Source organism: Portunus trituberculatus, chromosome 2 (genome assembly GCF_017591435.1).
Source record: "Portunus trituberculatus isolate SZX2019 chromosome 2, ASM1759143v1, whole genome shotgun sequence".
Lineage (NCBI taxonomy): Eukaryota > Metazoa > Arthropoda > Malacostraca > Decapoda > Portunidae > Portunus > Portunus trituberculatus.
In genome coordinates, this window is record NC_059256.1 from 8,116,814 (window position 1) to 8,141,813 (window position 25,000).

Genomic DNA, 25,000 nt, shown 5'->3' on the forward strand with positions numbered 1-25,000 from the left:
TACTGGTTAACTCTTGCATTAGAGAGTTGGACAGAATAAGGATGAGAGGAAGAAGAAAACCTTGTGCAGCGAGGCCGCGGTTGGAGGGGAGGCATGCAGTTAGCAAGATCAGTAGAACAGTTACCATGAAAATAGCGATAAAAGATAGAAGGAGATGCAACATTTCGGCGGTGAGAAAGAGGCTGAAGACAGTTAGTGAGACGCGGGGAGTTGATGAGACGAAGAGCTTTCAATTGCACCCTATCAAGCAAAGCTGTGTGACTGGAACCCCCAAACATGCGAAGAGTACTCCATACAGGGACGGATAAGGCCCTTATACAGAGTAAGCAGTTGGAGGGCGAGAAAACTGTCGGAGACGCCTCAGAACACCTAACTTCATAGAAGCTGTTTTAGCAAGAGATGAGATGTGAAGTTTCCAGTTAAGATTATGAGCAAAGGACAGACCGAGGATATTCATTGTGGAAGAGGGAGACAGTTGAGTGTCATTGAAGAAGAGGATAGTTGTCTGGAAGGTCGTGTCGAGTTGATAGATGGAGGAATTGAGTTTTTGAGGCATTGAAAACTACTAGATTTTCTCTGCCCCAATCGGAAATCTTAGAAAGATCGGAAGTCAGGCGTTCCGTGGCGTCCCCGCGTGATCTGTTGACTTCCTGAAGGGCTGGTCGTCTCTGAAAGGGTGGTATCATCAGCGTAGGAGTGGATAAGGCAAGAAGTTTGGTTAAGGTCATTAATGAATAATAGAAAGAGTGGGTGACAGGACAGAACCCTGAGGAACACCACTATTAATAGATTTAGGAGAAGAACAGTGGCTGTCTACCACAGCAGCAATAGAACGGTCGGAAAGGAAACTTGAGATAAAGTTGCAGAGAGAAGGATAGAAGTCGTAGGAGGGCAGTTTTGAAATCAAAGCTTTATGCCAGACTCTATCAAAAGCTTTTGATATGTCTAACGCTACAGCAAATGTTTCACCGAAATCTCTAAAAGAGGATGACCAAGACTCAGTAAGGAAAGCCAGAGGATCATATATATATATATATATATATATATATATATATATATATATATATATATATATATATATATATATATATATATATATATATATATATATATATATATATATATATATCTATCTATCTATCTATCTATCTATCTATCTATCTATCTATCTATCTATCTATCTATCTATCTATATATATATATATATATATATATATATATATATATATATATATATATATATATATATATATATATATATATATATTAGATATATTTCATTTAATTTATCTATCTATCTATCTATCTATCTATCTATCTATCTATCTATCTATCTATCTATCTATCTATATATATATATATATATATATATATATATATATATATATATATATATATATATATATATATATATATATATATATATATATATATATATATATATATATATATATATATATATATATATATATATATATATATATATATATATATATATATATATATATATATATATATATATATATATATATATATATATATATATATATATATATATATATATATATATATATATATATATATAGATAGATAGATAGATAGATAGATAGATAGATAGATAGATAGATAGATAGATAGATAGGTAGATAGATAGATAGATAGGTAGATAGATAGACATGCACTAAAATAGAAGTACCTCTATAAACGATGAAAAGCTAGTACCTACGTGGTGAATATTCCAAACCATATAATAAAAGACAATCGATAAATTGAATTGAATTTTATATGATTATGAGTTCAAACAGGCAAAAAGCATAAAAGTGATGAAATGTCTAACTTATCAATAGGAACAAGGAAATAAATAGTATTAGGATCCTATGAAGTGTATGCCTAACATTCACAAAAGAAAACAAAAAAAGTAATCTTCAAGAGAAAAGAATCTTAAATGAACACCCGCAACACTGTAAACAAATCATATAACGCAAAAGACTCATAAAACCTTACTTCATGAGACATATTGCCACACATTCTAATTAGAAAACAAAACATAACGAGAAATGAGCAAAGAACGCAAATTCCTCTAAAATCTTTTGCAAACATACTTAAGTCTCCCGTAATCCTACAAGAAGACAATGAACTTTATAAATTCGCCCAGCGCAGATACTTAATACTGTTTCAGGTAAATCAGTTTAGCCACTACTTGTATAATTGCATGACACTGCTTATTGGTTCAAATAGTTATGGGTTTTCATCTACTAGTAGTAATTGTTATACGGTGTCAAAGTGAAACTGAGAGCGAATATCCTGTGTGTGGGTGCAGGACTATAACAGAGGAATAATCACGCACCTCGGTCTGCACAGCGCCGCAGCTGCACAGCACCTTTCCTCCACGGGCAGGTGACAGTGGCCTTTCTTATTCATCTTCCCGTCTCTACAGCAAATTCATGAGTCGACAAGCGAAGCCGACTGAGGGACGGTCTTTGAGCTTCGCTGAAGGTACACCCAAGATAAAGAGAACCCTGGGTACACCTCTGTCAATATGCCACATGAACTGTAAATGTAGGATTGAGGAGTCGATATGTCACTCTTCGCGAAGATTCGGAGCGTAGAACAATGTATCATGGAGTCTATGGCTCCACCAATATCACTACCTTCAGTGTTTATCAAATCTGAGATATGATTACTGGTGGGATGAGTCAAGTTAGCAGCGTATATCCAAGGATCGTCTGGAAAGCATCGCCTCTCAAGCCTAAGGGCACATAAAGGAGGGAAGCCTAACTCTGAATAAAAAAGGTAATCATATATGGACATTAGCACTCCATGCAAGTAACTTTTTGATCCCTCAACTATAGATTTTGTTCATTGGTCGCAGGTCTGCATTAAACCATGATTCACATCCATGTAACACTGAAGAGAGTAACGCTGCCTCAAATGTCCTACGCTTATCTTAGAAAGGTATGTCAAGATTGATTTTTTAGAAACGAAATAAATTTTAGAATATGCCACATCTTAGTTTGAGAATGCGCAGCAACTGTAGACGTGATTGACCCATGGCTGGTAAATACACTGCCTAGGTAAACGTACCACCAACTGCATCAACTCACCCTCATGCTCCACATCTCAGAAAGGCATGTCGTCTGCAGGACCGTCATTAATCACGAAAAATTCAGTCTTGTTTTCATTGATAATCATGCATAGTCTCGACAACAATTGAGAAACAAGGACAGTTTAGTAGCCATGCCACGACGAGAAGTGGAGAGAACTGTTTTCTATCAACGTTAGTACATGCAGCCACGATAGAAGCCCATTCGTCCCATGATTTTTCTTAAGTAGTTGTACAAAGTCATCGACAAACAAGACAAATAGTAAACATTATGTAGGGGACCCCTGACGCAAGCCTATTGTGGCCGTCACTATGTATTGAAAAGAGAAAAAAAATAGTTAAAATTGATTGAATTGGTGACACTCTCCTGGCTGACTCATTCACCTTGTTGACTCATCTACATACGTACTTATCTCACTGCATCACGGTACCAACAGTCTGGGGACACAACCATCTCGGGACCCAAATCTTTCATGAGATTTCATATTTTGCTCATGGTGCTGCGAATTGTTGCACATCACGGTGAAAAGTATAAATCTCTTTCTGGTTTTCCGCCAGTAGATTTTATTTCCTGCCACTTCCTTGTATCGTTTATAGAAATATTGATATCGCAAAAAAAATCGTACCTACCTTGTTTTTACCTGTATAAATTGTTTGCATATTACAGCGAAAAGGCTAAATCTCTCTCTGCCATCCCATTAACAGGTGTACAACAACCTGGTACAGCATGGAAAGGGTCTGGTCTCTCACGACACCTTCTACGTGCTGCGGGACCGGCCAGGCTCAGTCATGGTACTGCGCAAGAATGAGGTGAGGCTGAGCAAGACTAAGCTCTCCCAGGTCTACACTCATTTCTTTTAGTTTAGTTTTGTTGTTACTATTATTATTATTATTATTATTATTATTATTATTATTATTATTATTACGTTATTATTATTACTATTATTTTTTTTTATCCTTCTTTCCTCTTTTTTTTCGTCCATCTTAGTTCACTTACCGTATAGTGCAGGAGAGTGGTGACACAGGGAGAACTAGTGAGAGTGACGCTATACATATTGACAGCTGGATAGGTTAAATGACTCTCTCTCTCTCTCTCTCTCTCTCTCTCTCTCTCTCTCTCTCTCTCTCTCAGATAATCCCACACACACAACACATCGGAATATTTTGTCTAAAGGAAGAAGTTAGCGCTCTTATAGAAACCCTGAGGTCTTCATCCCTGATTGATTGGGAGTGTGCGAGGAGGACCGATCTTCTCATCGAACACGTCCCTTCCTACGCTGCCGAGCCCTTGGTGGGACTCATGCAGGAGAAGGGAGTGAATGTCCAGTTAATGACATTCTTGACTTACATCTATGAAGCTCACTTGGACACTCATACACTCAGGTAAGGTGGTGTGGATGTGTGTGAAGCTAATGAAAAAATACATTGAAAACCATAGTAATCATCACTACAACCCCAAAACACCTTCTCTGATCTTACTACCGGCATGTTTCATCTCCTTCCACGGCCTCGCTGCACAAAACTTTCTTATTTCTTTGATCCTTATTCTGTCCAGCTCTCTACCGCTCAATTTTTTCTTTTTTTATGTAAGAGGGAAATTCAACCAAGGGCAACGAAAACTGGGATTAAAAGAAGAGTCCCACAGAGGTGCCGGTCCCTAAACAGTTTGCAAGAAATATGGTTGGAATGGGACTCCGAGGATGGTAAAGAAGTTAGCTTTTTTTTTCTCCAATTTTAATTTTTGCATGAAGAATGTATGTGTAGTTAGATGCAAGTAGTTTTGTGTGAAGGAAGAGAGTTGCCTTTAGAGGGCAGACAGTGACTGCCCCCTTGTGTTGTGAGACATAAAGAGAAACATTCAGTGAAGTCACAGCTGGCTTGAATGAAAAGTTCACATTACTCTCTGAATCAGTGTTGTTAGACCTCACTGGAAGTAATTATCATTTCGGCAGGGGTCTACTGTGTCTCCTCCATCAAACCCACTACTCTCAGTCCATTTCTCTTGTAAATTCTGGAACTCTTAACCTGCTTCTGTATTTCCACCTAACTATGACCTGAATTGATATAAGATTGAGGTTTCAAGACATTTATCCCTTTCTTTTGGCTGACCCTCTCGGCGCTTTTCGGGGACTGGCATTTAATTGGGCCTTTATGTTTAACCGTTTAACCCTTGGCCAATTCTTCCCCTCTTACATAAAGAAAACAAAAAACATTATAACCTGTCAAACACACGCAAGATAAACCAAAGTAAATCAGAACAAAGATCTGTGACATGTAGCTCCAAAATCACGTTAAAAAATACAAATAGCCCACCATACACAGGGTCCCGGCTGGTTTCCGTGTGTGCAGGCTGGGAAGCGCAGGCGTGCGTCACCTCTTGGAGAATGCTAAGTACGGTGGAATACCCCTGGACCTCATGTACCGGATGGCAGAGGGCGTGCCTTATATAGGAGTGTACCAGGACCCAACCAGTGCACACGAGGCAACGGTAGACCCAGAGAATCTTCCTGTTGCTGGAGACGAGGAGATACCAGTGGCTTGGATTTGCTCAGCTCCCATAGGAGACATAGGCATGATGATAACAGACAAGAGGTTCAGGAGACTTGGGTTCTGGATGATACTGACAACGACATTAGCGAGGATGCAAGCTGCCCTCATTGGTTTTATTCCACATGCGTACATTGATATGGACAATTATGCCTCCCAAGCGGCAGTAGCAAAGTCTCCAGCCATTATGACGCATGAAAGTAACTGGATGAAAAAAATCCCGAATCTTTATAGCTGAATCATGAATGTCTCATTATCATTATAGTGGTCCACGAGACTGTAACCTTTCCACCAGGAGCCAATGGGGATAAAATGTGTATGTATGAATGTGTGGTATTTTCTGTGTTATGAAGCACCGCTGTGTGGAATTGTTGGTTTCTGTATATAGACAGATTATTCATTCATATAAGGCAGTGGTTCCCAACCATTTCAAGGGGTCCATAGAGATTCTACTTATTTTGAAATTTATTATACTGGAATTAGGAGACATGCGGCTCACAATAAAATTCATACTACTGTACACAATCCTTAAAACTGAATGCTTAAATGCTAGAATTGCTCTACATTATCTAACGATATCAGGGGTGTCAAACACACGGCGCACGTGACAAATTTGGCCCTTGGGATGGTCATCAGTGGGCTGCGAGATGACAGGAAGATTTTAGTTTCGTTGAAGGGATCCACAGCTGAAAAAGTGACTGGAAAAGGGGGAACGGGACAAAAACGTTGGGAACAACTGATATAAGGGGACTGGCCAAACTTTGAATAGACAAACTGATAGCATATATTGATGAAAAATAGTATGTATTAAGAATAATATTCATGAATGGGTATATGATATCATGTTAAAAAAAAAGATGTAAGGTAAAAGACATTTAAATAAAGCCTTTAATAAACGTAAGACAAAAGTACACATGGCATGGCTGTTGTTTGATTATAATCCAGCAATGATTTTATTAATAAGTATGTCACTGGAGGACCTTTTATGTATGACTGTTTTATGCAAGTGTAATGATACGGATTATATTCTGAAATACTTCCGCGTATCGCTTCCATTATATTCATAAACTTCTTGAACTTACACAGGTTTTTTTTAAATGCTTTTCTTTTATGATTCTAGTGACAGATTAACAAGATTTCTACACTTTTGACACGATAAATAGTTGAGAACCCAGCTAGTTATTTTTTTTATGGCCAGTGAAAACAGTCATGTCGAGGGACGAAAGCGTTTCAGAATAAGAACCACAGCAACTCAGCAGCCCAGCAAGGCGAGGGGGCGTGGCGGGACAGACTCACTGTATGTCAGATTTTCTCACTCCCAATTATAGAGTCTAACAACAGGCTTCAAGTCAGCTCCCAACCATGACTCGCAGCCACAGATTAATGATGACTCTAACGCCGCCTCGAATACCCTTCTTTTGACATTGAATGGAACATCATTGTTCTTTTTAACAAATTAAACAAATTTGAGTGCATTTTTTTTTTTTTTTTTTTTACGGTAAGGCCTATAGCGCCTGTAGGCACACTTGAAGAGTGTATGGGAAGCGCATGTCCCTCCCTCTAGTCTTCCCTCTGACTATTTCATGTCTTCAGTCAAAATTCTTCGTAATTGTGTTTCCCATGCCCTTGATGGCCTAAACCCTCAGAAGCCTTATGGATCTGATGGGGTCTATCCTACTGTTCTCAAAAACTGTGCTTCCGTGCTTACACCTTGCGTGGCCAAACTCTTTCAACTTTGTCTATCGACTTCTACCTTTCTTTCTTGCTGGAAGTTTGCCTACATTCAGCCAGTTCTTAAAAAAAAGGTGACCGTTCTAATCTCTCAAACTACCGTCCTATAGCTTTAATCTCTTGCTTGTCTAAAGTTTTTGAACCTATCCTCAATAGGATAATTTTTAAACACGTCACTTTCACAATCTTGTATCTGATTGCCAGTATGTCTTCCGTCAAGGTCGTTCTACTGGTGATTTTCTAGCTTTCCTTACTGAGTCTAGGTCATCCCCTTTTAGAGATTTCTGTAAAACTTTTGCTGTAGCATTAGACATATCAAAAACTTTTGATAGAGTTTGGCATGAAGCTTTGATTTCAAAACTGCCCTTTTACTGCTTCTATCCTTCCCTCTGCAACTTTATCTCAAGTTTCCTTTTCGACTGTGCTATTGCAGCCGTGGTAGACGGCCACTGTTCTCCTAAATCTATTAAGAGTGGTGTTCCTTAGGGTTCTGTCTTATCACCCACTCTCTTTTTATATTCATTAAAGACCTTCCAAACTTCTAGCCCTATCCAATCCTACGGCCCACCTCTTGCTTCTTATTTACTGTATTCGTTAATGAACTGATAAAAAGAATTAAAACTATGTGCCAGCTTGAACCTGGGTACACATTTTCATGGCGCTAAGGCCACAACACCTGGCTTACCTCCATGACAGCACTGGGAGCACTGGGAGCGAGAAAGCGGGCAGAAGCGAGCGAGCCATGGCGGGTGAATTTGAGTGGCTGCACCAAAAGCGATTACAAGCGAGAGTTACCATGGCAACGGGCTTCCACGCGCGTTATCATTATAGTCAGTTGACGCTTGACACTTGACGGACTAAATTAACCAATTTTTCTCTACCTTACACTGTGGCTTACATCCCAAGATTTTTTACTTGAAACCGGTGTCATGAAATCTCATGTTTTATCAAATTCAATAAAGAAAATTGCAATTAGGCGAATACCACTATCTGACGTCCTCATTGTTTTCTTGTAAACTTTCAAATTCTTCTCATACTTTGCCCTATGTGTTTCTGAGCAACGAAGCCTAACCCTTCTTTCCCTTTTAATGCAACCATACCCAAAACAAGACATATCTAGAAAAAAATATATCAATTACCGGTTTGAGCGAGATGTGTTGAGTGAGCTTTTGGATTTGAAAAAAAAAATTGCACTTCAAAATATAGGATGGTGACAAAGGCCATTGAAACATGTGATTACACAGCAGTGGCTCTCACCGAAGCCTCTTGCTTGTCTTACATAACATGGTATTGGAGGAGGAAGGAGTTAAATTAATAGACTAACAGCTTTGGCGATGAAATTGATGAGAACATTCAGCCAGCATATGGAGAATAAGGCATTAAAAAATCGCTAAGAACGTGAGAGAGGAATTCACTCAATATTTTTGTTCAATTGTCAAGCAGTGATTTGGCTAAAACCTAAACCATGTGATTAAGAGAGAAAGAGAGAGAGAGAGAGAGAGAGAGAGAGAGAGAGAGAGAGAGAGAGAGAGAGAGAGAGAGAGAGAGAGATAGTATCATGTATGGAGATGAACCTACCAAAAACTCCAATCCTTTCACTTATCCTTTTCCTGTGTGGTGCTACAAATGCACTGTCACTGTTTGTTATATCATGTGTCCGAAATACAGGATGTGAGGAATGCTTCACCCTTTACCTCTTCAATATCCATGTTTACTGTCTGGATCAGTTTCAGTTTCCCTTTGTGTGGCTAGGATATGAGCGTCTGAGGTGGGAATTACCATAGTAACCCCAACCCTTCCCTGTCCTGCTCCACCCTCACATCAGATGATGTACCAGGCACTTGGCAGTGAGTTCAAGGTTATCATTCAAGATTGATAAGTTTATCATGAAAGCCTTGTATAGATACTGCTTGTAACTGGCTGCCCTGTGAGATACCCCAAGTCCTTCATTGGCGCCCAAACAAAAGCAAAAGCGTCTGCTGTGATTAGTCTATTAATTAAGGGCCTTCGGACGGGGTATCTCACTTTGCCTGCTAGCCCATACCTAGCCAGTTTGCTAAGCTTTGTTGGTTCACTTAAGGGAAAGCAACAAAGATAAATTATTTCTTCATGTTTATTTCCGAAATTATCACAGAGGTCATTAGAAAGCCTACGCACCCAAAATACATAATATGGTGCTGATGATATTGGTGTGTGTGATACTGCTCATGAAATCAGATGATCGATGAGTGTGTCAAGTCAATAAGCGAGAAGAAAGAAAACTGATGTCATAATACGGTAGAATATAATAATAACCGTTTTGTGAAATAATCATGTGAGAGATATAACAAAAGGCAACAATAAGTAATAATAAAGACACCCAAAACAAACCTCAGTTTGTCGTCCCTCATACGCCACTGCCTATGAAAAAACGCTTTCGAAAATAGAGGTGAAAATGTTGTAGCCAATAGTCTCGTGGTTCGTTTTACGTAGCAGAATTTGAAAAATCTGTTTACACCATCGGCTTAAGGAGACTTTTCTTTAGAAGACGAAAGACTTTATTCTAGCATTTATATCATAACAGCTGAATACAGCGGGTATTAGTAAAATGTATTGAAAACATTTTAAAGCGGTGTTTTAACTTCAACTCCTCATAATTTCTTTATCTTTGTTCTTAACAAAATTCTGTGAACATATCTGAGTTGTGCAATTACTTCTGACTCTAACGGTATCAACCAAAATGTCTTGTCTAGTTTCCGAGGTGTGATACAACAGAAAAAAATAGAAACATCTCGACGACGTCGCTCAAATCGACCCGACAAACTAGCGCGAGAAATGTAAACTGTTGACTCTTCTCGCTTTTTCCCTTCTCAACCCGGGGGGGAGCCACCCTCTGGCTGCTGCCAGTGCGGCCACCTCCATTCATTGCTTTGTATTAAAGTTTGTTGCTCTCGCTCGCGCGCGCTTTATCGCTCCCAGTGCAGACACGCCCTAACACACCCAACCGAAACCGTAGGGAAAGCAGGGAAAGCCATCACTACGTATAGAAGCCAACAGATCACACACCACTAACAGGAGACTCGTCGCCACTATCAGAGAGACACGTCTGACCCCTAGGAAGGTTGACCTGAGACTGAGGAAGGTTGACCTGAGACTGAGGGAGGTTGACCTGATATATATATATATATATATATATATATATATATATATATATATATATATATATATATATATATATATATATATATATATATATATATATATATATATATATATATATATATATATATATATATATATATATATATATATATATATATATATATATATATATATATATATATATATATATATATATATATATATATATATATATATATATATATATATATATATATATATATATATATATATATATATATATATATATATATATATATATATATATATATATATATATATATATATATATATATATATATATATATATATATATATATATATATATATATATATATATATATATATATATATATATATATATATATATATATATATATATATATATATATATATATATATATATATATATATATATATATATATATATATATATATATATATATATATATATATATATATATATATATATATATATATATATATATATATATATATATATATATATATATATATATATATATATATATATATATATATATATATATATATATATATATATATATATATATATATATATATATATATATATATATATATATATATATATATATATATATATATATATATATATATATATATATATATATATATATATATATATATATACGCATGTCCCTTCAAACGTGGCCTTCCCGCTCTGTCGTGCATGTGGATCTATCTGTATATCTTTATCTCATTCTCATAAGTGAGCACACACAAGGGAAAAATATACCAATATCAACAGATACAGACTATATGAAGTTTCAGGACCACTTAGTGTGTCAGCAAGTGACAAGACTCTTACAGCTCATTCCTTCTTCTTCCCTTTTCCCTGCGCGATCAACATGCAGACTATCTTAAGTTTCAATAGTATAAGGTGGCAGCGAGTGACAAAACTCTTACGAGTACAACTCATTTTCCCTTCCCCTTCTCTGCGCGCCACTGTGCCGGTAAGGATGAATGCCTCTGCGTGCCTTGCGCCTCTGCTCACCAAGGAGGAACATCTGCAGTGGGCTGAGAGGATCAAGCCACATCGGCCGCACTGTGTTTCGGTAAGACAAGTGTACTCACTCACCTAACTTACTTACCTGGTTATCTCATTCACCTGGCTCCCTCACCTATATGACTGTGTTTCATTACGGCAGGTATACATTCACATACCTGGTTTACTCACCTCATTCACCTGGTAGACGCACCTACCTGCATAACCATGCAGGTAGGTGCTACAAGACAGGCATACATATTCTTTTCTAGTCTACTCACCTGGCTTACCTCTACTTTTTTTTTTTTTTTACATTACAAGGGCACTGGCCAAGGGAAAACAAAGTGTTGGAAAAAAAATCCCGCTGGTTGCCAGGCCCTGTTAAGAGGAAAGTAGGAGAAAGAGAAAAACAAAAATCTAAAAGGAGGGTCCAGTTAACGTAAGAGGTGTCTTGACACTCCTCTTTTGAAAGAGTTTAAGTCATAGGCAGGTGGAAATACAGACACAGGTAGAGAGTTCCAGAGTTTACCAGTGTAGGGAATGAAGGAGTGAAGATACTGGTTAACTCTTGCATTAGGAAGATGGACAGAATAGGGATGAGAAGAAGTAGAGAGTCTTGTGCAGCGAGGCCGCAGGAGGGAGAAGGCATGCAGTTAGCAAGTTCAGAAGAGCAGACAGCATGAAAACAGCGGTAGAAGACAGATAAAGATGCAACATTGCGGCGGTGACTTAAAGAATCAAGACAGTCAGTTAGAGGAGAAGAGTTGATAAGACGAAAAGCTTTAGATTCCACCTTGTTTAGTAAAGCTGTGTGTGGATCCCCAGACATGAGAGCCATACTCCATACACGGGCGGATAAGGCCCTGTACAGAGCAAGCAGCTGGGAGGGAGAGAAAATGGACGAAGACGCCACAGGACACCTAACTTCTTGGAAGCTGATTTAGCAAGAGTAGAGATGTGAAATTTCCAGTTTAGATTTTTAGTGAAGGATAGACCGAGTGTGTTTAATGTAGAGGAGAGGGAAGTTGAGTGTTATTGAAGAAGAGAGGATAGTTGTCTGGAAGGTTATGTCGAGTAGATAGTTGTAGAAATTGAGTTTTTGAGGCATTGAACAAAACCAGGTTTTCTCTGCCCCAATCAGAAACAAGTGAAAGATCAGAAGTTAGGCGTCCTATAGCATCTCGCCTTGAGTCATTTAATTGTTGTTGGTTTGGGCGTCTGTTGAACGCTGTTGAATAATGCAAGGTGGTATCATCAGCATAGGAGTGGATAGGCCATTGAGTCAGATTTAGGAGATCATTGATGAATAATAGAAAGAGAGTGGGTGATAGGACTGAACCCTGTGGAACACCACATCAAGGCCAGAGAGGGCCAGGAAAACGTCTTTATAAAGAATTTTAATTTTAGGGATGAAGTAGTCAGAGGGTGGAGGAGTAGGAGGAATATGCCCAGAATCATCCAAAGTTGAGTTGGTAGCAAAGGTTTGAGCGAAGAGTTCAGCTTTAGAAAAGAAGAGACAGCTGTAGAGCCATCTGGATGAAGTAAAGGAGGAAAGACGAAGAAGTAAAGTTGTTAGAGATATTATTGGCTAGATGCCAGAAATCTCGAGAGGAGTTAGAATTGGAAAGACTTTGACATTTTCTATTGATGAAAGAGTTTTTAGTAAGTTGGAGAATAGATTTGGCATGATTACGGGCAGAAATATATAGGGCATGAGTTTCAGCAGTTGGATGGCTACGGAACCGTTTGTGAGCCGCCTCTCTATCATTGACAGCACGAGAACAAGCAGAGTTAAACCAAGGCTTTTTAGCTTTAGGGTTAGAGAAAGTATGAGGAATGTATAGCTCCATGCCAGAGATAATCACCTCTGTTATGCGCTCGGCACAAAGAGAAGGATCTCTGACATGAAAACAATAATCATCCCAAGGAAATCAGAATAGTACTGCCTTAGTTCCTCCCACTTAGCAGAGTTAAAATGCCAGAAGCACCTCCGCTTAGGCGGGTCCTGAGGCTGCACTGGAGTGATAGAACAGGTAACGGAAATTAGATTGTGGTCGGAGGAGCCCAACGGAGAGGAAAGTTTAACAGAGTAAGCAGAAGGGTTGGAGGTTAGGAAAAGATCAAGAATGTTGGGCGTGTCTCCAAGGCGGTCAGGAATACGGGTAGGGAACTGCACTAGCTGCTCTAGGTCATGAAGGATAGCAAAGTTGAAGGTTTGTTCACCAGGTTGGTCAGTGAAAGAAGATGAAAGCCAAAGCTGGTGGTGAACATTGAAATCCCTAAAATGGAGATCTCAGCAAAAGGAAAGTGAGATAAGATGTGCTCCACCTTGGAAGTCAAATAGTCAAAGAATTTTACATAGTCAGAGGAATTAGGTGAGAGGTATACAGCACAGATGAATTTAGTTATATATATATATATATATATATATATATATATATATATATATATATATATATATATATATATATATATATATATATATATATATATATATATATATATATATATATATATATATATATATATATATATATATATATATATATATATATATATATATATATATATATATATATATATATATATATATATATATATATATATATATATATATATATATATATATATATATATATATATATATATATATATATTATTTTCTTGAGTTAGGTGAGGTTGAAAGTTCTGAACATTCTCCATGTTTAATTTTTTGTGTACGGTTTCTATATACCGTACTGTTTTTCTTTCATTTTCTTCCAGCTGGTGAAAAATGGCTGAAAGTTTGCGACGTTTCGGAGATATCTCTATCCATCTTCAGGCTGTGATTGTGTGAGGCAAGTGCGCGTCTTATATACGTTCCCGCGGATATAAGACGCGCATGACACAATCACAGCCTGAAGATGGATAGAGATATCTCCGAAACGTAGCAACCTTTCAGCCATTTACTTCACCAGCTGGAAGAAAGTGAAAGAAAAACAGTACGGCATATAGAAACCGTACACAAAAAATTAAACATAGGAGAATGTTCAGTAGCTTTAACCTCGTATAAGAAAAAAATATATATATATATATATATATATATATATATATATATATATATATATATATATATATATATATATATATATATATATTTTTTTTTTTTTTTTTACGTATACAGATGGCGGGAGAGAGTTCCAGAGTTTACCAGTGAAAAGGATGAATGATTGAGAGTACTGGTTAACTCTTGCATTAGAGAGTTGGACAGAATAAGGATGAGAGGAAGAAGAAAACCTTGTGCAGCGAGGCCGCGGTTGGAGGGGAGGCATGCAGTTAGCAAGATCAGTAGAACAGTTACCATGAAAATAGCGATAAAAGATAGAAGGAGATGCAACATTTCGGCGGTGAGAAAGAGGCTGAAGACAGTTAGTGAGACGCGGGGAGTTGATGAGACGAAGAGCTTTCAATTGCACCCTATCAAGCAAAGCTGTGTGACTGGAATCCCCCCTCCAAACATGCGAAGAGTACTCCATACAGGGACGAATAATGCCCTTATACAAAGTAAGCAGTTGGAGGGACGAGAAAAACTGTCGGAGACGCCTCAGAACACCTAACTTCATAGAAGCTGTTTTAGCAAGAGATGAGATGTGAAGTTTGCAGTTAAGATTATGAGCAAAGGACAGACCGAGGATATTCATTGTGGAAGAGGGAGACAGTTGAGTGTCATTGAAGAAAAGGGGATAGTTGTCTTGAAGGTTGTGTCGAGTTGATAGATGGAGGAATTGAGTTTTTGAGGCATTGAAAACTACTAGATTTTCTCTGCCTCAATCGGAAATCTTAGAAAGATCGGAAGTCAGGCATTTCGTGGCGTCCCCGCGTGATCTGTTGACTTTCTGAAGGGTTGGTCGTCTCTGAAAGGGTCGTATCATCAGCGTAGGAGTGGATAGGGCAAGAAGTTTGGTTAAGGTCATTAATGAATAATAGAAAGAGGACAGGACATAACCCTGAGGAACACCACTTTTAATAGATTTAGGAGAAGAACAGTGGCTGTCTACCACAGCAGCAATAGAACGGTCGTAAAGGAAACTTGAGATAAAGTTGCAGAGAGAAGGATAGAAGTCGTAGGAGGGCAGTTTTGAAATAAGAACTTTATGCCAGACTCTATCAAAAGCTTTAGATGTCTAACGCTACAGCAAATGTTTCACCGAAATCTCTAAAAGAGGATGACCAAGACTCAGTAAGGAAAGCCAGAAGATCATATATATATATATATATTTATATATATATATATATATATATATATATATAAATATATAGTCACCTGCCGCCCGGTGGAATACTCCAGGAGAGGTACTTACGGGGATGTAGGCAGTGCTGCAGACTGAGTGATTCCCCGTGTCCTCTCTTCCCGGTTCCCTTTGTGGTCTCATTTATACAATTGAGCAGCTGCAGCCTGCCCTCTAAAGACAACTTCTACTACTTCCTACACTACACTACAACACCTTACACTTTTACACTCTCTTCAAATCAAAATTTAATAATGGCTTCACCACGCCCTGCCTCGGAGTCCCCTCTGGGAGGGACCATAAATGTCCCCAGGTCGGACTGCCCTCTGCTGTCGACCTTGGGTGTCTTGACACTTCATCTAATACTTTCACTATCAATTTCTGCAACATTCGTGGCCTTCGTTCTAATTTTCAATCTGTGGAACACCACCTCTCCTCTACTAAACCTCATCTTCTCTTCCTAACTGAAACACAGTTGTCTGTGACTACTGACAGCAGCCCCTTTTCTGTTCCTCCTACTTGCTCTATCCTCATTTTCAATCCAAAGCTGGATGTTGCGCATACGTGCGTAACGACACCACTTGCTCTCGTGCCCACAATCTTGAATCTTCAGAATTTTCTACCATCTGGCTAAGACTTCAATGTCACTCTCTAACTAAATTCATCTGTGCTGTATACCTCTCACCTAATTCCTCTGACTATGTAAAATTCTTTGACTATTTGACTTCCAAGGTGGAGCACATCTTATCTCACTTTCCTTTTGCTGAGATCTCCATTTTAGGGATTTCAATGTTCACCACCAGCTTTGGCTTTCATCTTCTTTCACTGACCAACCTGGTGAACAAACCTTCAACTTTGCTATCCTTCATGACCTAGAGCAGCTAGTGAAGTTCCCTACCCGTATTCCTGACCGCCTTGGAGACACGCCCAACATTCTTGATCTTTTCCTAACCTCCAACCCTTCTGCTTACTCTGTTAAACTTTCCTCTCCGTTGGGCTCCTCCGACCACAATCTAATTTCCGTTACCAGTTCTATCACTCCAGTGCAGCCTCAGGACCCGCCTAAGCGGAGGTGCTTCTGGCATTTTAACTCTGCTAAGTGGGAGGAACTAAGGCAGTACTATTCTGATTTCCTTGGGATGATTATTGTTTTCATGTCAGAGATCCTTCTCTTTGTGCCGAGCGCATAACAGAGGTGATTATCTCTGGCATGGAGCTATACATTCCTCATACTTTCTCTAACCCTAAAGCTAAAAAGCCTTGGTTTAACTCTGCTTGTTCTCGTGCTGTCAATGATAGAGAGGCGGCTCACAAACGGTTCCGTAGCCATCCAACTGCTGAAACTCATGCCCTATATATTTCTGCCCGTAATCATGCCAAATCTATTCTCCAACTTACTAAAACTCTTTCATCAATAGAAAATGTCAAAGTCTTTCCAATTCTAACTCCTCTCGAGATTTCTGGCATCTAGCCAATAATATCTCTAACAACTTTACTTCTTCGTCTTTCCCTCCTTTACTTCATCCAGATGGCTCTACAGCTGTCTCTTCTTTTCTAAAGCTGAACTCTTCGCTCAAACCTTTGCTACCAACTCAACTTTGGATGATTCTGGGCATATTCCTCCTACTCCTCCACCCTCTGACTACTTCATCCCTAAAATTAAAATTCTTTATAAAGACGTTTTCCTGGCCCTCTCTGGCCTTGATTCTCGGAAGGCTTACGGTCCGGATGGAGTCCCTCCTGTTGTTCTCAAAACTGTGCTTCCGAACTCGCTCACTGCCTGGTCAAACTCTTTCATCTGTGTCTCTCTACTTCTATTTATCCTTCTTGCTGGAAGTTTGCTCACATTCAACCTGTCCCTAAAAAGGTGACCACTCCAATCCTTCTAACTACCGCCCTATAGCTTTGATTTCCTGCCTTTCTAAAGCCTTTGAGTCTATCCTTAATAGGAAGATAATGAGGCATCTATCAGCTCACAACCTTCTCTCTGATTGCCAGTATGGTTTCCGTAAAGGCAGATCTACTGGTGATCTTCTTACTTTCCTAACTGAATCTTGGTCATCCTCTTTAGGGACTTCGGTGAAACCTTTGCTGTCGGCCTTGACATATCGAAAGCCTTCGATAGAGTCTGGCACAAATCTTTAATTTCTAAACTACCCTCCTACGGATTCTATCCTTCTCTCTGTACCTTCATCTCCAGTTTCCTTTCCGATCGTTCTATTGCTGCTGTAGTAGACGGTCACTGTTCTTCCCTAAAACTATCAACAGTGGTGTTCCACAGGGTTCTGTCCTATCACCCACTCTCTTTCTATTATTCATCAATGATCTCCTAAATCTGACTCAATGCCCTATCCACTCCTATGCTGATGATACCACCCTGCATTATTCAACAGCGTTCAACAGACGCCCAACCCAACAACAATTAAATGACTCAAGGCGAGATGCTATAGGACGCCTAACTTCTGATCTTTCACTTGTTTCTGATTGGGGCAGAGAAAACCTGGTTTTGTTCAATGCCTCAAAAACTCAATTTCTACAACTATCTACTCGACATAACCTTCCAGACAACTATCCTCTCTTCTTCAATAACACTCAACTTCCCTCTCCTCTACATTAAACACACTCGGTCTATCCTTCACTAAAAATCTAAACTGGAAATTTCACATCTCTACTCTTGCTAAATCAGCTTCCAAGAAGTTAGGTGTCCTATGGCGTCTTCGTCCATTTTTCTCCCTCCCAGCTGCTTGCTCTGTACAAGGGCCTTATCCGCCCGTGTATGGAGTATGGCTCTCATGTCTGGGGGATCCACACACAGCTTTACTAAACAAGGTGGAATCTAAAGCTTTTCGTCTTATCAACTCTTCTCCTCTAACTGACTGTCTTGATTCTTTAAGTCACCGCCGCAATGTTGCATCTTTATCTGTCTTCTACCGCTGTTTTCATGCTGTCTGCTCTTCTGAACTTGCTAACTGCATGCCTTCCCCCTCCTGCGGCCTCGCTGCACAAGACTCTCTACTTCTTCTCATCCCTATTCTGTCCATCTTCCTAATGCAAGAGTTAACCAGTATCTTCACTCCTTCATTCCCTACACTGGTAAACTCTGGAACTCTCTACCTGTGTCTGTATTTCCACCTGCCTATGACTTAAACTCTTTCAAAAGAGGAGTGTCAAGACACCTCTTACGTTAACTGGACCCTCCTTTTAGATTTTTTGTTTTTCTCTTTCTACTTTCTTCTTAACAGGGCCTGGCAACCAGCGGGATTTTTTTTTCCAACACTTTGTTTGCCCTTGGCCAGTGCCCTTGTAATGTAAAAAAAAAAAAAAAAAAATATATATATATATATATATATATATATATATATATATATATATATATATATATATATATATATATATATATATATATATATATATATATATATATATATATATATATATATATATATATATTTAATGCTGGACATTTTTTCATCTATCTATCTATCTATCTATCTATCTATCTATCTATATATATATATATATATATATATATATATATATATATATATATATATATATATATATATATATATAATCTTTAATGTTAGACATTTTTCATCTATCTATCTATCTATCTATCTATCTATCTATCTATCTATCTATATATATATATATATATATATATATATATATATATATATATATATATATATATATATATATATATATATATATATATATATATATATATATATATATATATATATATATATATATATATATATATATATATATATATATATATATATATATATATATATATATATATATATATATATATATATATATATATATATATATATATATATATATATATATATAGATAGATAGATAGATAGGTAGATAGATAGACATGCACTAAAATAGAAGTACCTCTATAAACGATGAAAAGCTAGTACCTACGTGGTGAATATTCCAAACCATATAATAAAAGACAATCGATAAATTGAATTGAATTTTATATGATTATGAGTTCAAACAGGCAAAAAGCATAAAAGTGATGAAATGTCTAACTTATCAATAGGAACAAGGAAATAAATAGTATTAGGATCCTATGAAGTGTATGCCTAACATTCACAAAAAGAAAACAAAAAAGTAATCTTCAAGAGAAAAGAATCTTAAATGAACACCCGCAACACTGTAAACAAATCATATAACGCAAAAGACTCATAAAACCTTACTTCATGAGACATATTGCCACACATTCTAATTAGAAAACAAAACATAACGAGAAATGAGCAAAGAACGCAAATTCCTCTAAAATCTTTTGCAAACATACTTAAGTCTCCCGTAATCCTACAAGAAGACAATGAACTTTATAAATTCGCCCAGCGCAGATACTTAATACTGTTTCAGGTAAATCAGTTTAGCCACTACTTGTATAATTGCATGACACTGCTTATTGGTTCAAATAGTTATGGGTTTTCATCTACTAGTAGTAATTGTTATACGGTGTCAAAGTGAAACTGAGAGCGAATATCCTGTGTGTGGGTGCAGGACTATAACAGAGGAATAATCACGCACCTCGGTCTGCACAGCGCCGCAGCTGCACAGCACCTTTCCTCCACGGGCAGGTGACAGTGGCCTTTCTTATTCATCTTCCCGTCTCTACAGCAAATTCATGAGTCGACAAGCGAAGCCGACTGAGGGACGGTCTTTGAGCTTCGCTGAAGGTACACCCAAGATAAAGAGAACCCTGGGTACACCTCTGTCAATATGCCACATGAACTGTAAATGTAGGATTGAGGAGTCGATATGTCACTCTTCGCGAAGATTCGGAGCGTAGAACAATGTATCATGGAGTCTATGGCTCCACCAATATCACTACCTTCAGTGTTTATCAAATCTGAGATATGATTACTGGTGGGATGAGTCAAGTTAGCAGCGTATATCCAAGGATCGTCTGGAAAGCATCGCCTCTCAAGCCTAAGGGCACATAAAGGAGGGAAGCCTAACTCTGAATAAAAAAGGTAATCATATATGGACATTAGCACTCCATGCAAGTAACTTTTGATCCCTCAACTATAGATTTTGTTCATTGGTCGCAGGTCTGCATTAAACCATGATTCACATCCATGTAACACTGAAGAGAGTAACGCTGCCTCAAATGTCCTACGCTTATCTTAGAAAGGTATGTCAAGATTGCTTTTTAGAAACGAAATAAATTTTAGAATATGCCACATCTTAGTTTGAGAATGCGCAGCAACTGTAGACGTGATTGACCCATGGCTGGTAAATACACTGCCTAGGTAAACGTACCACCAACTGCATCAACTCACCCTCATGCTCCACATCTCAGAAAGGCATGTCGTCTGCAGGACCGTCATTAATCACGAAAAATTCAGTCTTGTTTTCATTGATAATCATGCATAGTCTCGACAACAATTGAGAAACAAGGACAGTTTAGTAGCCATGCCACGACGAGAAGTGGAGAGAACTGTTTTCTATCAACGTTAGTACATGCAGCCACGATAGAAGCCCATTCGTCCCATGATTTTCCCTTAAGTAGTTGTACAAAGTCATCGACAAACAAGACAAACAGTAAACATTATGTAGAGGACCCCTGACGCAAGCCTATTGTGGCCGTCACTATGTATTGAAAAGAGAAAAAAAATAGTTAAAATTTATTGAATTGGTGACACTCTCCTGGCTGACTCATTCACCTTGTTGACTCATCTACATACGTACTTATCTCACTGCATCACGGTACCAACAGTCTGGGGACACAACCATCTCGGGACCCAAATCTTTCATGAGATTTCATATTTTGCTCATGGTGCTGCGAATTGTTGCACATCACGGTGAAAAGTATAAATCTCTTTCTGGTTTTCCGCCAGTAGATTTTATTTCCTGCCACTTCCTTGTATCGTTTATAGAAATATTGATATCGCAAAAAAAATCGTACCTACCTTGTTTTACCTGTATAAATTGTTTGCATATTACAGCGAAAAGGCTAAATCTCTCTGCCATCCCATTAACAGGTGTACAACAACCTGGTACAGCATGGAAAGGGTCTGGTCTCTCACGACACCTTCTACGTGCTGCGGGACCGGCCAGGCTCAGTCATGGTACTGCGCAAGAATGAGGTGAGGCTGAGCAAGACTAAGCTCTCCCAGGTCTACACTCATTTCTTTTAGTTTAGTTTTGTTGTTACTATTATTATTATTATTATTATTATTATTATTATTATTATTATTATTATTATTACGTTATTATTATTACTATTATTTTTTTTATCCTTCTTTCCTCTTTTTTTTCGTCCATCTTAGTTCACTTACCGTATAGTGCAGGAGAGTGGTGACACAGGGAGAACTAGTGAGAGTGACGCTATACATATTGACAGCTGGATAGGTTAAATGACTCTCTCTCTCTCTCTCTCTCTCTCTCTCTCTCTCTCTCTCTCTCTCTCTCTCTCTTTCAGATAATCCCACACACACAACACATCGGAATATTTTGTCTAAAGGAAGAAGTTAGCGCTCTTATAGAAACCCTGAGGTCTTCATCCCTGATTGATTGGGAGTGTGCGAGGAGGACCGATCTTCTCATCGAACACGTCCCTTCCTACGCTGCCGAGCCCTTGGTGGGACTCATGCAGGAGAAGGGAGTGAATGTCCAGTTAATGACATTCTTGACTTACATCTATGAAGCTCACTTGGACACTCATACACTCAGGTAAGGTGGTGTGGATGTGTGTGAAGCTAATGAAAAAATACATTGAAAACCATAGTAATCATCACTACAACCCCAAAACACCTTCTCTGATCTTACTACCGGCATGTTTCATCTCCTTCCACGGCCTCGCTGCACAAAACTTTCTTATTTCTTTGATCCTTATTCTGTCCAGCTCTCTACCGCTCAATTTTTTCTTTTTTTATGTAAGAGGGAAATTCAACCAAGGGCAACGAAAACTGGGATTAAAAGAAGAGTCCCACAGAGGTGCCGGTCCCTAAACAGTTTGCAAGAAATATGGTTGGAATGGGACTCCGAGGATGGTAAAGAAGTTAGCTTTTTTTTTCTCCAATTTTAATTTTTGCATGAAGAATGTATGTGTAGTTAGATGCAAGTAGTTTTGTGTGAAGGAAGAGAGTTGCCTTTAGAGGGCAGACAGTGACTGCCCCCTTGTGTTGTGAGACATAAAGAGAAACATTCAGTGAAGTCACAGCTGGCTTGAATGAAAAGTTCACATTACTCTCTGAATCAGTGTTGTTAGACCTCACTGGAAGTAATTATCATTTCGGCAGGGGTCTACTGTGTCTCCTCCATCAAACCCACTACTCTCAGTCCATTTCTCTTGTAAATTCTGGAACTCTTAACCTGCTTCTGTATTTCCACCTAACTATGACCTGAATTGATATAAGATTGAGGTTTCAAGACATTTATCCCTTTCTTTTGGCTGACCCTCTCGGCGCTTTTCGGGGACTGGCATTTAATTGGGCCTTTATGTTTAACCGTTTAACCCTTGGCCAATTCTTCCCCTCTTACATAAAGAAAACAAAAAACATTATAACCTGTCAAACACACGCAAGATAAACCAAAGTAAATCAGAACAAAGATCTGTGACATGTAGCTCCAAAATCACGTTAAAAAATACAAATAGCCCACCATACACAGGGTCCCGGCTGGTTTCCGTGTGTGCAGGCTGGGAAGCGCAGGCGTGCGTCACCTCTTGGAGAATGCTAAGTACGGTGGAATACCCTTGGACCTCATGTACCGGATGGCAGAGGGCGTGCCTTATATAGGAGTGTACCAGGACCCAACCAGTGCACACGAGGCAACGGTAGACCCAGAGAATCTTCCTGTTGCTGGAGACGAGGAGATACCAGTGGCTTGGATTTGCTCAGCTCCCATAGGAGACATAGGCATGTTGATAACAGACAAGAGGTTAAGGAGACTTGGGTTCTCGATGATACTGACAACGACATTAGCGAGGATGCAAGCTGCCCTCATTGGTTTTATTCCACATGCGTACATTGATATGGACAATTATGCCTCCCAAGCGGTAGTAGCAAAGTTTCCAGCCATTATGACGCATGAAAGTAACTGGATGAAAAAAATCCCGAATCTTTATAGCTGAATCATGAATGTCTCATTATCATTATAGTGGTCCACGAGACTGTAACCTTTCCACCAGGAGCCAATGGGGATAAAATGTGTATGTATGAATGTGTGGTATTTTCTGTGTTATGAAGCACCGCTGTGTGGAATTGTTGGTTTCTGTATATAGACAGATTATTCATTCATATAAGGCAGTGGTTCCCAACCATTTCAAGGGGTCCATAGAGATTCTACTTATTTTGAAATTTATTATACTGGAATTAGGAGACATGCGGCTCACAATAAAATTCATACTACTGTACACAATCCTTAAAACTGAATGCTTAAATGCTAGAATTGCTCTACATTATCTAACGATATCAGGGGTGTCAAACACACGGCGCACGTGACAAATTTGGCCCTTGGGATGGTCATCAGTGGGCTGCGAGATGACAGGAAGATTTTAGTTTCGTTGAAGGGATCCACAGCTGAAAAAGTGACTGGAAAAGGGGGAACGGGACAAAAACGTTGGGAACAACTGATATAAGGGGACTGGCCAAACTTTGAATAGACAAACTGATAGCATATATTGATGAAAAATAGTATGTATTAAGAATAATATTCATGAATGGGTATATGATATCATGTTAAAAAAAAAGATGTAAGGTAAAAGACATTTAAATAAAGCCTTTAATAAACGTAAGAGAAAAGTACACATGGCATGGCTGTTGTTTGATTATAATCCAGCAATGATTTTATTAATAAGTATGTCACTGGAGGACCTTTTATGTATGACTGTTTTATGCAAGTGTAATGATACGGATTATATTCTGAAATACTTCCGCGTATCGCTTCCATTATATTCATAAACTTCTTGAACTTACACAGGTTTTTTTAAATGCTTTTCTTTTATGATTCTAGTGACAGATTAACAAGATTTCTACACTTTTGACACGATGAATAGTTGAGAACCCAGCTAGTTATTTTTTTTATGGCCAATGAAAACAGTCATGTCGAGGGACGAAAGCGTTTCAGAATAAGAACCACAGCAACTCAGCAGCCCAGCAAGGCGAGGGGGCGTGGCGGGGCAGACTC

At 38.4% G+C, this 25,000-nt stretch overlaps 1 protein-coding gene across 3 annotated transcripts in view; it reads left to right on the forward strand.

Moving 5' to 3' along the window:
• Positions 1-24,618, forward strand: part of LOC123504469 — a 27,309-nt gene extending 2,691 nt beyond the window's left edge. Inside the window, exons 2-7 of one of the 3 annotated variants that reach the window (XM_045254999.1) lie at positions 3,809-3,913; positions 4,236-4,486; positions 11,538-11,634; positions 21,853-21,957; positions 22,293-22,543; positions 23,483-24,618. In XM_045254999.1, the coding sequence (XP_045110934.1) occupies positions 3,809-3,913; positions 4,236-4,486; positions 11,538-11,634; positions 21,853-21,957; positions 22,293-22,543; positions 23,483-23,945 (1,272 nt within the window). In that variant the 3' untranslated portion in view covers positions 23,946-24,618. Of the gene's footprint in view, positions 1-3,808; positions 3,914-4,235; positions 4,487-4,694; positions 4,807-5,425; positions 6,564-11,537; positions 11,635-21,852; positions 21,958-22,292; positions 22,544-23,482 lie in introns of those variants that run through there. The other 2 variants (XM_045255013.1, XM_045255005.1) reach the window with 2 other exon arrangements.
• Positions 24,619-25,000: the final 382 nt, after the last annotated feature.